Genomic DNA, 14178 nt, shown 5'->3' on the forward strand with positions numbered 1-14178 from the left:
TTCCTTTCCGCCCGAATCCTCTTCCTCCAGCACCGCCGCAAAATGACCACCAGATTCAAGAAGAACCGCAAGAAGCGCGGCCACGTGAGCGCTGGTCACGGTCGTATCGGGAAGCACCGGAAACATCCCGGAGGTAGGGGAAACGCCGGAGGCATGCACCACCACCGGATCCTCTTCGACAAGTACCACCCTGGGTACTTCGGGAAGGTGGGTATGCGTTACTTCCACAAGCTCCGCAACAAATTCTTCTGTCCCACGGTGAACGTCGACCGGCTCTGGTCGATGGTACCCCAGGAAGTGAAGGACAAGGCGTCGAAGGACAAGGTTCCATTGATTGATGTGACGCAGTTCGGGTACTTCAAGGTTTTGGGAAAGGGTTTGTTGCCCGAGGATAAGCCCGTAGTGGTGAAGGCGAAGCTCGTGTCGAAGCATGCGGAGAAGAAGATTAAGGAGGCTGGTGGCGCCGTCGTGCTCACTGCTTGATTAGGGTTTGGTGAATTACTGTTTTTATGCATTTTGATTAATTTCGAAAGATTACTTTTGGGGTTTTGTTTCTTGAAGATTTTGAAATTGAACTGCTATATTAGTATGAATGTTTTGATGAATTTGAAATTGAACTGCTATATTAACATGAATGTTTTGATTTACAGTCATTTCTTGTTTTAGATTAGATTTCTTTGATGTGTGAATTGATTAATGGGATATCAACAGTGCTATTTTGGGTGAAAATTATGCTTTTTGGAAAAATATGTCTCGTGGAATTTGAAATTTGCTTCAATAGTTGAAGGTTATTGTGAATTACTTGCTTTGCATGAATGTATGTGCTCATACATCTCTGTAGCTCCTTAGAATAGGCCACATAGGAGATTACTTGGGACGTAATAAATAGATGATTTTCGAGTTTTTTGCTACCTCAATTCGTAGGATTTAACTTCCATTCCATGGTTCATTCAAAACAATAGCAGCAATTCTTGGTATAGAGGCCATCTTTGATGCTTGGCCTGCTTTTATCCTTTTCACTCATCACAGGATAAGTTGACCAAACACACCGGTATTCTAGAGTGAAATTGTGAAAACCTCGGTCATGGTTAGTATAAGTGTGCGAATGCAACTCATTCGAAGTTGGGTGACGTGGATTTGAAAACTATTGATCAAAAATAAAATAAATGATAATTTGTTAGTAAATGAAGATGAGTGGCTGTTTTCTTGCATTTCTTAATCGGATACATCCTCCTTGTATAAATGAGCACTGCACTGCGTCGTCAACAAGATGTGCCCTTTATAAAAGGGCTTCACCTGGACTCGCCTTCAAAGTGTAAGGCTGAGTCTTATCATTCATTGAGCACAGGCCTGTATGTTATGGTTTTTTATTAACTAAGGTGTAAACTACATCGAGTTCCGAGTTTGGCGATGTAATTCACGGTTACTCTCTCTATTATGATTGTGCCCTTTTAGTAGCACGAAAGTATTGGAGTTGATCTTGACTTGTTTAGCGCTGTGTTTCTTTTCTTCTGTGTGTAATGCCAATTGGTAGGTCTCATTGGTAATTCTTGAAGGACTTCGAGCCTCGAGTTTCATATGCAAAGGTATTTGCTAATACTTTTTAAAAGATTTGATTTAAAAATTGTTTATGAATGGATCTCTTGTGAGACAGTCTCACGAATCTCTCTATGTGAGACGGGTCAACCCTACCGATATTCACAATAAAAAGTAATATTCTTAGCATAAAAAATAATATTTTTTCATGAATGACCCAAACAAGGGATTCAACTCACAAAATACGATCGATAAGACTCTCTGACACAAGTTTTTGCCATATTTATTACATCAAATATTAAATTTCTTAATTAATCTTATTTTGAACTAGAAACATTGTTTACTTTTCTGTAATAAGGTGGGTTGTACACAATCAAATTATTATTAAACTTGTAAATTTTGTTGGTTGTTTTTTTTACAAAAAATAAATTATAATAACTAAACTAACGAAATAAATATATATAATAAAATTTTTTTCTCAAAATTTTGATTTATTTAGAATGTTCAGTTTTAAAAGGAAAAAAAATTGAATAATGGAGATAAATTGGACGAAATTTTTAAAAATTAGTAGTAGATTTATCAAGGAGAAAATGAAATTGCTTACAATTGGGAATTGGCTCGATCGATTTCTATGAACTTGGCTAAATCTATACCTCCCAAAAATGTGAGATTTATTTGAATATATATTTAACAAGACAAAAATTATGAATGAATTTATAATAAAATTATTATATAAATTAATATGGAAGATGTTTTATCGTAGGTTTTGGAAAACTTGTTGAATTTACATGGGATAATCTTGTCACTTTAGGTTCTTGGATTGATGATTAAAATCTCTTGACTTGTAAACAAGCCAACTTAATTCAAGTGAATTCTTAATTTAATCTTTCATCAAGTGAGCGATTTTCGATATCATTTGAAATTTATTCTTAAAATGTTCTCTAATCGAAGTCCTTCCTCAAAAGTAAAGTCATTAATCCTAACAAAAGCTTGTTAAATGGAATAAAAGCAAAAAATTGTATGAGACGGTCTCACATGGTCGTATTTTGTGAGACAGATTTTTTATTTGGGATATCCATGAAAAAGTATTATTTTTTATGCTAAGAGTATTACTTTTTATTGTGAATATCGATAGGGTTGACCCGTCTCACATATAAAGATTCATAAAACCGTCTCACAAGAGACTTACTCATTGAATAATAATAATATTTTTTTAGTGTCAATAATATTTCTCTTAATTTCTTATTAAAATGTTTCTCGAGCTTTGATTTGCAAAAATAATAGATTTATTTCTCGAAACAAATTGAAAAATGCTATATATCTTCAATATTTTCTCCTAAAACACCCAATATGAGAAGCCCAAACAAAGCCCATAAAGTCTCCTAAAACTCCCAATATGAGAAGCCCAAACAAAGCCCATAAAGTTTCTAATCGCACACGAAAATGTTTGAACCGGCTGAGGCCAAAATAATTATTAAAAAATTATTATAATCTACTTAGTGACCAAAAAAAAAGTTACATAATTTATATGTATATAAAGATATTGGTGGGGACATCGAACATTGTGGAATGTTATGGTAAAATATATTGGAGACAGTGATAGGTAACTTAACGGATCGGTTCGGTCCGGAATCGGATCAGAAATGGCTCGTTAAGCTCGAAACCATAACTGAAATTGGTTCTGTCATACCGGTTTCGGAATCGCCCCAAATTCATTAATAAATGATTTGGGGCGGTTTTTTTTTTAAAAAAAAATATAAACTAGGAACTGGAAAATAAATAAAAAGTTAAAAATGCTTTTATGGCTGTTGGGCTACACCTTTTTATAGTTGCATTTTATGCAATTTTTTCTCACCATCTTAAATTTAATTATAAATATAAGTTCATATTTCAACATTTTTCACACAACAATTTCATCTTTCAACTCAAAATTTCTCTATATTCAATCTCTTATTTGCTATTATTTAATATTTAATCTACATTTTACATTACATGTTTACATTTAATAAATTTATCTCAAAGGTGTCGTCTTCAAATAGTAATGTCGGTGGCCGTGGTGGAGGTGCGGAGCGGGGTGTGCCTACAATGAATTTTGGTGAAATAATTGGCTAGATTCCCGAATTCGACGAAGTCGAACCTTGTCCATGATGAGGAAGAGGCTATGAAAACGCCAAACGAAGTTGGTGGGCATTTTCAGACATCATCTGTCGGAGCAAGCAACTTCATAACGAGGACGATGACGAGCCGTGTAAAACGAAGCAAAGTTTGGGATAACTTCTAAATTTAAAAAAAAAAGTGTGAACGCCTCTTTTGTCGTGTGTAAGATTTGATAAACCATATATTCTTAGAAAACAGGTGGTAATATCGATGTTACCGGAACTTTGAAAAAACATTTGATTATGGTGCATAAACTTGACTTCGATAAGTTAGAGTCACTGGGTAGAGAATTAATCCAACAAAAAATTAATCATTTATCTGCTATATGTTTTACTATTACAAAAGGAATTTATCGAAAATCATTATTAAATTTGTTACGAATTGTTGTCAACATTTTCTAATAGTTGAACAAGAAGGTTATGTTGATATATTTGTAATATTCAAACTGATTTTCACAATGTTTCTAGGCACACACTTAAGAAAGATTGTTTTGATATATACAAGGAATATAAAGAATAATTAATTTCGCATCTTTTGAATAGTAATTGTAGAGTTAGTTTGATAACTGATATTTGGACTAATATAAAATTGGAATCTTATCTTGTTGTTACATACTATTGGATTGATGAAACTTAGACTACTCACGCAAAAAAAAAAATATTTAGATAAATTAGAGTCGTCACACACTGAATATATTATAGCTAGATATGCTTTAAATATTCTTAAGTTTTATGGCATACAAAGGAAAATAATATCCATCATTTCAGATAATGTGAGTGTCGATAATGTTGTGATTAAATATTTTAAATATTCATTAAGACCAATTTTAGAAGGTAATTTGCTTCATGTTAGATTTACATGTCATATTATCAACTTATGTATTAAATGTGTCTCTGATTAATGCATAGATACTACGATAGAAGAATTCAAAGTATGTGAAAATTATTACGTGAAAAAAGATATGGTCGTGATTGAAAAACACTATGCATTGTTAACAGGATAAGATATAAGAAATTTCATCTTCATGAGAAACTTGATTGGACTTTTTGTATCATTTGCTTAGTATTTTGTTATATTTACTTATACCATATTACAACAATATAACAGCAAAAGCTTTAATATTGACTGACTATGATTTGGATATTTTGACTCGCTGTGTTTTTTTGTTGAAAATTTTTAAAGAGGCAACCAAATTTTTTTGGTATTATCTATCATAGTGCAACCATGTTTTTACTTCTATTTTTCGATATGTTTTTAAAATTTATTAAATATTATACCAATGTTGTTATGAGTTATTTTGTTTCAAGTATAGAAGACAAATTTTTAAAATATTGAGAGATTATCTCAATTGTCTATGTCTTAGCAACCTTACTTGACTCTAGTCAAAGTCAAGGTCGATTAGATTTTTTGAATATTATTCTAACTTTTTTAAAAATAATGTTGACGATCAAATGAAATCAATCGTGCATTCTCTTCAAGATTGTTCGATTTGTTCACTAACTAATAAGGTGGAGCGAGTAACCAATCAGAGCCGAAGGAAGAACCCAAAGAAAAAAGCAACATGGGCGCAATCATCTTCTTTCAAAGTATGAAACGACAAAATTTGAAAGGAAAATTGGCTACAACAATAAAGTTCAATGAGATACAGATCTATTTAAGCCAGTATTTTCAAACTTTAGAAAATTTCGATGTTCTAGAATGTTGAAAAGTAAATTTGCAACTTTATCCAGTCTTAGAGACAATTGCAAGAGATGTCCTAGTGGTTCAATGTTCAAGCGCTGCTTCCGAATCAGCATTTTCAACATGCGTCCGAATTATTAGCGAACAAAAACTTATTTAAAGTAAAAAATGCTTAACATACTAACATGTCTACAAGTTTAGTTTGCAGCAGAAAAAAAATAAATAGGACCATCTGAGCGATGGACGATTTTGCAAGCTCAAGTTCCGAGAAATATCCAAAATTTTCTAAATATATTTTAGTAAATTGTGATGAATTTTAAATGTGGGCATCAATATTTCATTCATATTTATCTTATTGTATGATTTATTTTCTCAACACAACATACTTAATAAAAATAATGTTTTTTTCAAAACTTGAAAGAAAAAAATGTGAATATTCAATATTAGCTTCGTGCTGTGGCAGTGATCACCATCCAGTGCGACCAGCTATGTCTCAAATTTTTGTTATCTCGTCTCACGCTAGGGTGTTCAAAAGTTACAGCCCTAGCGCAAGATGTTATATTTTCATGCATCAAATCTCACCAATGCGCGCTGGGACGATAAAAAATTACCGTCCTAGTGCGAAATCAGTTCGGATCGGCCTGGAACTGGTCCATCCACTACCTATTCGGGTAGTGAATCGGATTGGTTCCAAGATTATTATCTAGGAGCCGAAACCGGTTCATGACCGGTCCCGGCAGGTTCTGGCGCCGTTGGATATGAAATTAGTCGGAATCATTAATCCGTTAAACATGCGTAGATAGGGAACTCAAATTTATAATTAAAAAAAGAAAAAAAATTAGATACCGTCTCACGGGTAAATTTTGTAAATATGAATCTAGTCAATCTGTCTCACATATATAAATCTGTTAGGTCATTTCACATTGAATTTAATCTAAAAAAATTGGGTATTATCTTAAATGGTGAAAATAAATAATATAAGAAACATAAAATTATATTTAATATTTTATTTTTCTATGTGTCACCATGGAGATGGGAGATCTTTATGGAGAGTAATTAAATAAAATTGGAAAAGCGTCGTTTGTTGCGTGGACTATTTGTCATTTCGGTATGATTATTAATTTTAATCCTAAGAAAACTTTTTCAACAATCAAATTATGTTGTATTAACCATGTAGTTTTGTTTATGTTTTAATTTATAGTTCTTTTCACAAGATGTTCTGTCGGATGTAATAATAGTTTTTTTTTTCGATAAATGTAAATTTCATAAATATAGACAACAGAATACTTTGCGCATACTCGAGCTATACAGCCAAAATATACAAAATATAAACAAAAACATAGCCTAGTCCAAAATAGATCGATCGGCTCACCCGAGTAGTACAAGCGAAGACATGTGTGAACAAAGACTTTAACCCTAGAGAATATCTCATCGATGTTGGGACACCGTACTCTATTCTGCTAAGATGATACACAATTAACTAACTAATAGTCCGCCAAATGCTATATTATAGGAGTTGGTCTCTTGTGAGACGGTCTCATGAATCTTTATCTGTGAGACGGGTGACGGGTCAACCCTACCGATATGCACAATAAAAAATAATATTCTTAGCATAAAAAGTAATACTTTTTTCATGGATGACCCAAATAAGAGATCCGTCTCACAAAATACGACCCATGAGACCGTCTCACACAAGTTTTTGCCACATTATAGACACATTGGGAAGGTAGGTGAACGTCAGTCATCTCAGTGGTTCTCACATAAGTGCACACAACGTCCGTATGATCAATTATGTGATAAATATGAGCAGTTTTGACATGTCTCACGATAAAAATCCGTGTCCGTGAAACCGTCTTACAAGAGACCTACTAATATATATATATAAATCTATTTAGTAGGTAGCGGAGGTTGGTTGTCGATGTAGACATCTCATGCAGCGACATCCTTTTGTCTTTGTGCTACGGCTTTCATAAGATTAATAAAAAGCCATTAATAAAGTTGCAAACAAAATATTAATTATAACTAATAATGGAGTGTTACTAGTCTACATTTTGGTAGATTCCAATATTTGTCCACTCTAATATGGTTTCTTTTCAAGCTTTCTATAATATATGATTATTATTATAAAATGATGATTCCTTTCATTGTTGAGCTTTGGTGGTGTTATCATAAGTAGAGTGCCAACTTATGATAAGAATATTGACATATTGACTCTTTGTTTAAAATGGGATATCTTGTAAGAATTTGGTTAAAGTTATGATCATTATTTAAAGGGTATATATTCTTTGATGGAATAGTTTTAACTATAATTTCAAGTAGAATCATTTGAAATAACTTGTGGATGTATCATGCATCTTTATTGTAGTGAAATTTTTCAAAAAAAGAAAAATCGACATTAATATTCATGACCTTTCGAGTTCTCTCAATCACATGTCACAAAATGATAATTAATCGTCTTTGCATGAAAAAATTATTTTGAATGTGGTACAATATGCTAGATTAATGGCGTCTCGTTATTATTGGATGTAACTTTTGGCAAAACGACGTACGTTCTCTCCTATAATTGATATTGGAACAACAAACATTACTTTTTGATTTTCACCACTTGCAAGGTAATGAAGTTAACTTGAAGGGGATTATTGGGAGCAAAACCTACTCCGGGTCGGAGAATAATCTAAACGTGTTAAAATATCTGAATTACAATATTACCGCAACTATATATTCTGGTAAAGTAGCAAGAACTCAACCTTATAGCTTAACATGATATGCATCTCTTGTGATATAGTATTGCATTATTTATGATTGCTTTAATCAATGACATCTAAAAACAGTTGTATTTTATCAAGGAAAAACCACATTCTTCTTCTTTACTTCACCAATTCATTCATAAAATATGGATCCAAATTCCAAACAAAGCTCTAAATGGTGGAGCATGACAAATTACAAGTACATCCGTATATCTAGATATATATGGAGGGCAAAGGCAAACAAAAAAAATTGTGGTGGAAATATTGAAAAAAAGACAATACATGAAATAAAATAAGATTGATAATCAAGAAGGCCACATGTGGATGATAAAGATTCATACCATTTTAGGTGGTCGCTAGCTGTAAAAGCTTGAATATGACATGTAGTTGAGTCCCAAAGGACATTGGATAAGGACTTCATTCAATGTGACATGTATTCTCAAGTGTTTGTAATAAATGGAACCACTTTGTGTCGTCACATAGCGTGGTATCTAATAATTTTTGGGTCTGAGTCGAACAACAAAACTGGACCACCGAACAATAACTTGTGTACATTTTCTTAACGAAAGATATGAGTGTGAGGAATGTGATACTCTTGTCCCACATCTTAAAAATTAAATATTTAAAATGAGTTTATAATGGGCTTACAATGGACTTCTATAGCAACCTGGGTTAATCATTTTCGTAAAGCGATGACGAATACGAAGTAGTTGCTATAGACGCCCATTGTGCAGTCACGCATGCGCGGACCTGGGCTCGGGGCGTGAAAAGGAAGGTCGGACCTGAGAATTTCCGACACTGGTCGAATGAACAAACCGGACCTTGAAAACAATAAGTGGAGTTTTTTTTTTTTTAATGAATGTTTTCAAAAAGAAAATTGTTATTTAATTTGCATTTCATCATTGTTGTTTACATTCTACTATTTCAACAAGTTTTACATATAAAACATAGTGTATGCGACATAAAGTGAAGTGTAAATAATTACCTAACTCTTATTTAAAATTTCGTAGATAATTAGAATTAAGAGAAGAAAATTCTGGTGAATCTCAGTTTCTTAGAATTTTATTCAAGCTTAAAAGGATTTTATATATTTTTTTAAAATAAAATTTCTTGATTAACTGAGATGGTTAAACTAAATTTAGAAGATTTTATTTTCTCTTTTATTTGTATGTTTTTTTAAATTTTATTTTTATAGCAATTACTGGTTTGAAAATATTTTCTGGGCTCCTTTTCAAGATTGGGTCTGACTCAACGGCTCCGGAAATGTTTTAATATATAATTCAACTATATATGATACAAAGTCGCATTAATTTTTATTTTTTTTATTACAACTCACGTAGGGAGGGGGATCGAACCTGGGAAACTGGCTAATCCGTCAGGAGGTGAGACCATTGAACTACAAGCACGGTCTCCAAAGTCACATTAATTTAACTCGAAATGTTTTAAAATATAGTTCAAAACAAGTATCATGTTTTGTTTGCTTATCAAATCATCTCGATTATTTTCTTCACTATTTCCATAACCCTAACTTTAAATCGAAGAAAACGGAAAATCTATACCTTTAGACGAGAATCGATGCTTGTGAGAGGTAAATTTCTTTTTCTTTTTTTTTTCTATTTTGATTCTCGCTTTTTTCCTGATGTTTATAAGTTTATGTACGAAAATGAATACAAAATACATAAGAAAAATTGCTCGATTTAATTGATTATGTTATGCGTAATTGGTAAGATGACATGAGTTAAGATTAAAACTTTGATAAAGAAATCAAAGTTAGTGGAATTTCTTGTAGAAGTTTGATGGATGTATATAAGTTCAGCTACCCATTTTTTCTCCAAAAAAAATTAGATTGGAGGATTTTAAAATTGTGAGACTCTTCCCAAAAAAAAAAAAAAAGGAATTACAATTAGATTGCTTATGAAATTTGCTGTACTTTTCTAGAGATAAAGGTTGTATCGTGTTTTCCACGTGGAATGCAAATGTATATTAAAAGTAAATATTTTTTGATGATTTTCTTGAAAACGGACGTTCTAAGGCCTAAGTCCTAACGGAAACATAAAATTTTGACTTAATCTAATTTTGGTATTTATCTTACATAATTTTTTTCGTATTTATCCCTAAGATAAATTATCTTATATTTGAATAGAATTTTATTCTTATTAAATTCTTCTTTTCATGTTTGTAGGATTGGTTTTATGCGAAGATAATTTGGTCAATATATGGAGAATTATATATATGAAATATTGAGAGAAGAGTTGAGCAAAGCTAGTGCAGTCTTTCTGAGCATACACATAAATCAGAGGTGAAGATTATCGTGTGAAGAATTTGATTGATTGATTCACATATTTACCATGTTGCTGATTAGTGTTGACGACACTCGAAGAACAACCTTGTACACTGCGTGAAGTGTTGGATGAATAGTGGTTTCGTTTGGTTTTAAGTAATACGTTTTTTTTTTTTTGTTTTATGCATCTGGTATTTGGTTTGAGTTTTTGATGCATTGTAATTCCTTGGAGTGTCAAGGAATTTATTTTTGTTAATCTAACTAGTATTTTTTTTAAAACGATTTACATATTTTTCTAGTGAATTTTTACTATAAAATATTGTACAAGTATTCGCATTTGTGCATGATTTAATCTGTCTTATTCTGGTTATTAAAGTTTATGTGTGTAAACTTTTAATTTTCGATGCATGTTGTGTGATGGTGTTGACAACACCCGAGCATAAAACTAACTTCTGATACACATATTTTAATTTATTTCTCGTTAGTTTATGATCAACAACACTATTTCACTAATATACAAAAACGTGTAGCTTCCAGATGAAAAAGCTAGTCTCGTACACTAACCAACCTCTTCTGTGATATTTTTTAATAGACTACTTTCTGTGATATTTTTTAATAGACTACTTTTACGACGGTTACCAAATCTCACTAATTTTTTGTGTGTTTAGTGATTGTTGGTTATTTAAAATGTGTGGATTAATCCAAAATTACTAATATATTTATTAGTATTTAAATTATATTTTATATTTATTTTGTTAGATTTGAATTGTGAATTATGATGGGTAAAAGAAAATTTGAATCTAGAAGTTCAAAGAGGAAAAAGAAAGAAAGAAAGACTGTGGGGATCCGGACGCTAATCATCTTCTTAATCGTCATTGGGACTAATTTAATCAATTAGAATAAACAGGGTCTAAATTTTTTTTTAAAATGCGGAAGGTAATGGAATCATTCTATTATAAAAACCAGTATAATAATACAAATCATGTACAACATGCATCTAGTTCGACACTAAGGTTCAACTACTACAATCAAGTAATGAAACCTATCTATATCCAAGTCCGGAATCACCACTCTAATCTCGATCTTTCTTCACCTCTGTGACCCTGAAACTGTCCCACCTGTTGCCATGCACACATACAAACACGACAACAGCCGGATAACTCCGGTGAGAATAAAATCCCAGTATAAACAATGTATCAATGCAATCATATAAAACATATATAAGAGCATAAACAAACATTAAAACATGTATCTGATCTGACCACATGACTCAATACAAATCTGTACCTAAATCAAGGACTCATTTCTAATCTAGGGATCCCGATCTAATTTAGACTTTGGCATGCTGCATCGAATGTCTACAATAGACGTCGATCTACATCTAAGCTCATCGATACACCGTAAGGCTAGAGTCTTAGCGGTTCTGTCAAAGACTCGGCGGTTCTGCCCTAGCCAGGCTGATCTGCCCTAGACTCGAACTTTTGTTCTGCTATAATTCAATAGACTAAACATATCAATCTGATAATTTGCAAATATCAATGCAATGAAATAAAGTATGTGATTTAGGAAAACTCAAGTCAAACCTAACTTGAGTTGTGCAATCCCGAATCAAACATTTATTTATACCTTTCTTTTTGTCGCTCTGATACAATCGAAGTCTCGACTCAAAGTCTGTCAATGTTCAATCTGGCAATGACAATATCAATATACTGTATCAATATTCTATTCAAATCAAGACATCTCTGTCTTATTAAATATGACGGTACAACAGTATAATTCTGCGATACCGGTGATACCACACCAGTATATACTAATTCCAATAACTTATAATCAACCACCGTACAAATCTGACATCACATCTCAGTCAATTTAACTCTGAAATTCATAACAATTCCATAATCAATCTGTTTCTTAATCTGACTTCGATTCTATGATGTCTACTATGTCAAGAACACTATATATGAATCGTATCTGATTCTGGACATATAATAATTTCAAATCTTAACAAAAAGTAACAAAAACTTACGTCCTGTAGTAGCTGTCGTTTCTAGGAACACGGTGTCCTACTCGCGCATATGCGCGGCATTACTAGCGCATATGCGCGAGACCTACTGGTCTCGGCCTTGGTAGCTCGCGCATATGCGCGAGGTCCTCTGGACTTCGCTTGCATAGGCTCGCGCATATGCGCGACATCTTCCACGCATATGCGCGAGGTCTTCTGCCTGTTTGGCGCATGTGCGTGCATCCGGTCGCGCATGTGCGCCGATGCTACTGTCCTCGCATATAAATTTTCACGCGCGATCTCATTTTGTGTCTCGGTTAGCCCTTTCATAATCGTCTCGATTAAAAATCAATAATCATAATTTAACACGATATAAAATCTCGGGCATTACATTTCTCCCCCCCTAAGATACGATTTTGTCCTCGAAATCACAAGCAATCAATCGTATCAATAAGGAGTATATATAAAAAATTGTATAAGAAATTGACATTATCGAAATAACTCTGGGAAATCTTGTCGCATATCTGATTCAGTCTCCCAGGTGGCTTCTTCAATGCCATGACGAGTCCATTGAACTTTCACAAGTGGAATGGTCTTTGTTCTGAGCTATTTTTCTTTTCGATCGATAATCTGAATCGGTTTTTCAACATAGCTCAACGTCTCATCCAGTTCGGCCTCGTCTGGCTGAATAGCATGTGAAGCATCAGGAAGATATTTCATGTATCCCGGATAATGAAGGCGGTAAAGCGAGTCGATAGGCACAATCTCCTATCTTCTCGAGAATCTCATAAGGCCCAATGTATCGTGGAGACAGTTTCCCTTTCTTGTCAAATCTGATAACTCCTCTGAAAGCTGAAATTTTTAAAAATACTCGGTCTCCTGCCTCAAATACCAACGGTCTGCGTCGAACATTGGCATATTTGGCGTATCTGTCTTGCGCTGCCTTCATTTTCTTTCGAATTAGCTTCACTTTTTCTGTCATATCTCTGATCATGTCAGGTCCAATCTCAGGAACTTCAGAGATATCATCCCAATAGAGAGGGGATCGACACTTCTTTCCGTACAACGCTTCAAATGGTGCCATTTCAATACTCGTCTGATAGCTGTTGTTGTACGAAAACTCACAAAGTGGCAATACATCTTGCCAATTACTGCTAAAATCAAGCACCACTGCTCTCAGCATATCCTCCAGTGTCTGGATAGTCCGCTCTGACTGTCCGTCGGTCTGTGGATGATATGCGGTACTCAGATGTAACTTTGTACCGAGAGCCTGCTGCAAACTCTGCCAGAAGTGCGAAGTAAATCGAGGATCACGGTCTGATACAATTGACTTTGGCACTCCATGCAATCTGACCACTTCTCTGACATAGATCTCTGCCATCTGGTCAAATCTGTACGTCATCTTGTACGGAATAAAACATGCGGATTTGGTCAATCTATCAATCACGACCCAAATCGCATCACAACCTCTGGAGGAACGCGGCAATTGTGTCACAAAATCCATGGAAATGTGATCCCATTTCCATTCAGGAATGGACAAACTCTGTAATAATCCTCCTGGTTTCTTTCTTTCTGCTTTCACCTAGTTGGCAATTTAGACATTTGGAAACAAATTCTGCAATATCAGTCTTCATCTGTTTCCACCAAAACTGTCTTTTTAGATCGTTGTACATTTTTCTGCCGCCAGGATGAATACTAAATCGACTGTTGTGCGCTTCTGACAATATCTGTCGTTTCAAATCTGAAACATTCGGCACAACCAGACGATTATTCAC

At 33.6% G+C, this 14178-nt stretch overlaps 1 protein-coding gene across 1 annotated transcript; it reads left to right on the forward strand.

Annotated features, from left to right (window-relative positions):
• On the forward strand, positions 1-653 carry LOC142521158 (large ribosomal subunit protein uL15x-like). Its single transcript, XM_075624382.1, has one exon. The coding sequence runs from the start codon at positions 43-45 to the stop codon at positions 481-483; it is 441 nt and encodes a 146-aa protein (XP_075480497.1). The 5' UTR covers positions 1-42; the 3' UTR covers positions 484-653.
• The last annotated feature ends 13525 nt before the right edge of the window (positions 654-14178 follow it).

Source organism: Primulina tabacum, chromosome 12, assembly GCF_025594145.1.
Source record: "Primulina tabacum isolate GXHZ01 chromosome 12, ASM2559414v2, whole genome shotgun sequence".
NCBI lineage: Eukaryota > Viridiplantae > Streptophyta > Magnoliopsida > Lamiales > Gesneriaceae > Primulina > Primulina tabacum.

What these genes read in the sequence shown, in the direction of transcription:
- LOC142521158 (XM_075624382.1), top strand. Translation starts at nt 43, where the DNA reads ATGACCACCAGATTCAAGAAGAACCGCAAGAAGCGCGGCCACGTGAGC.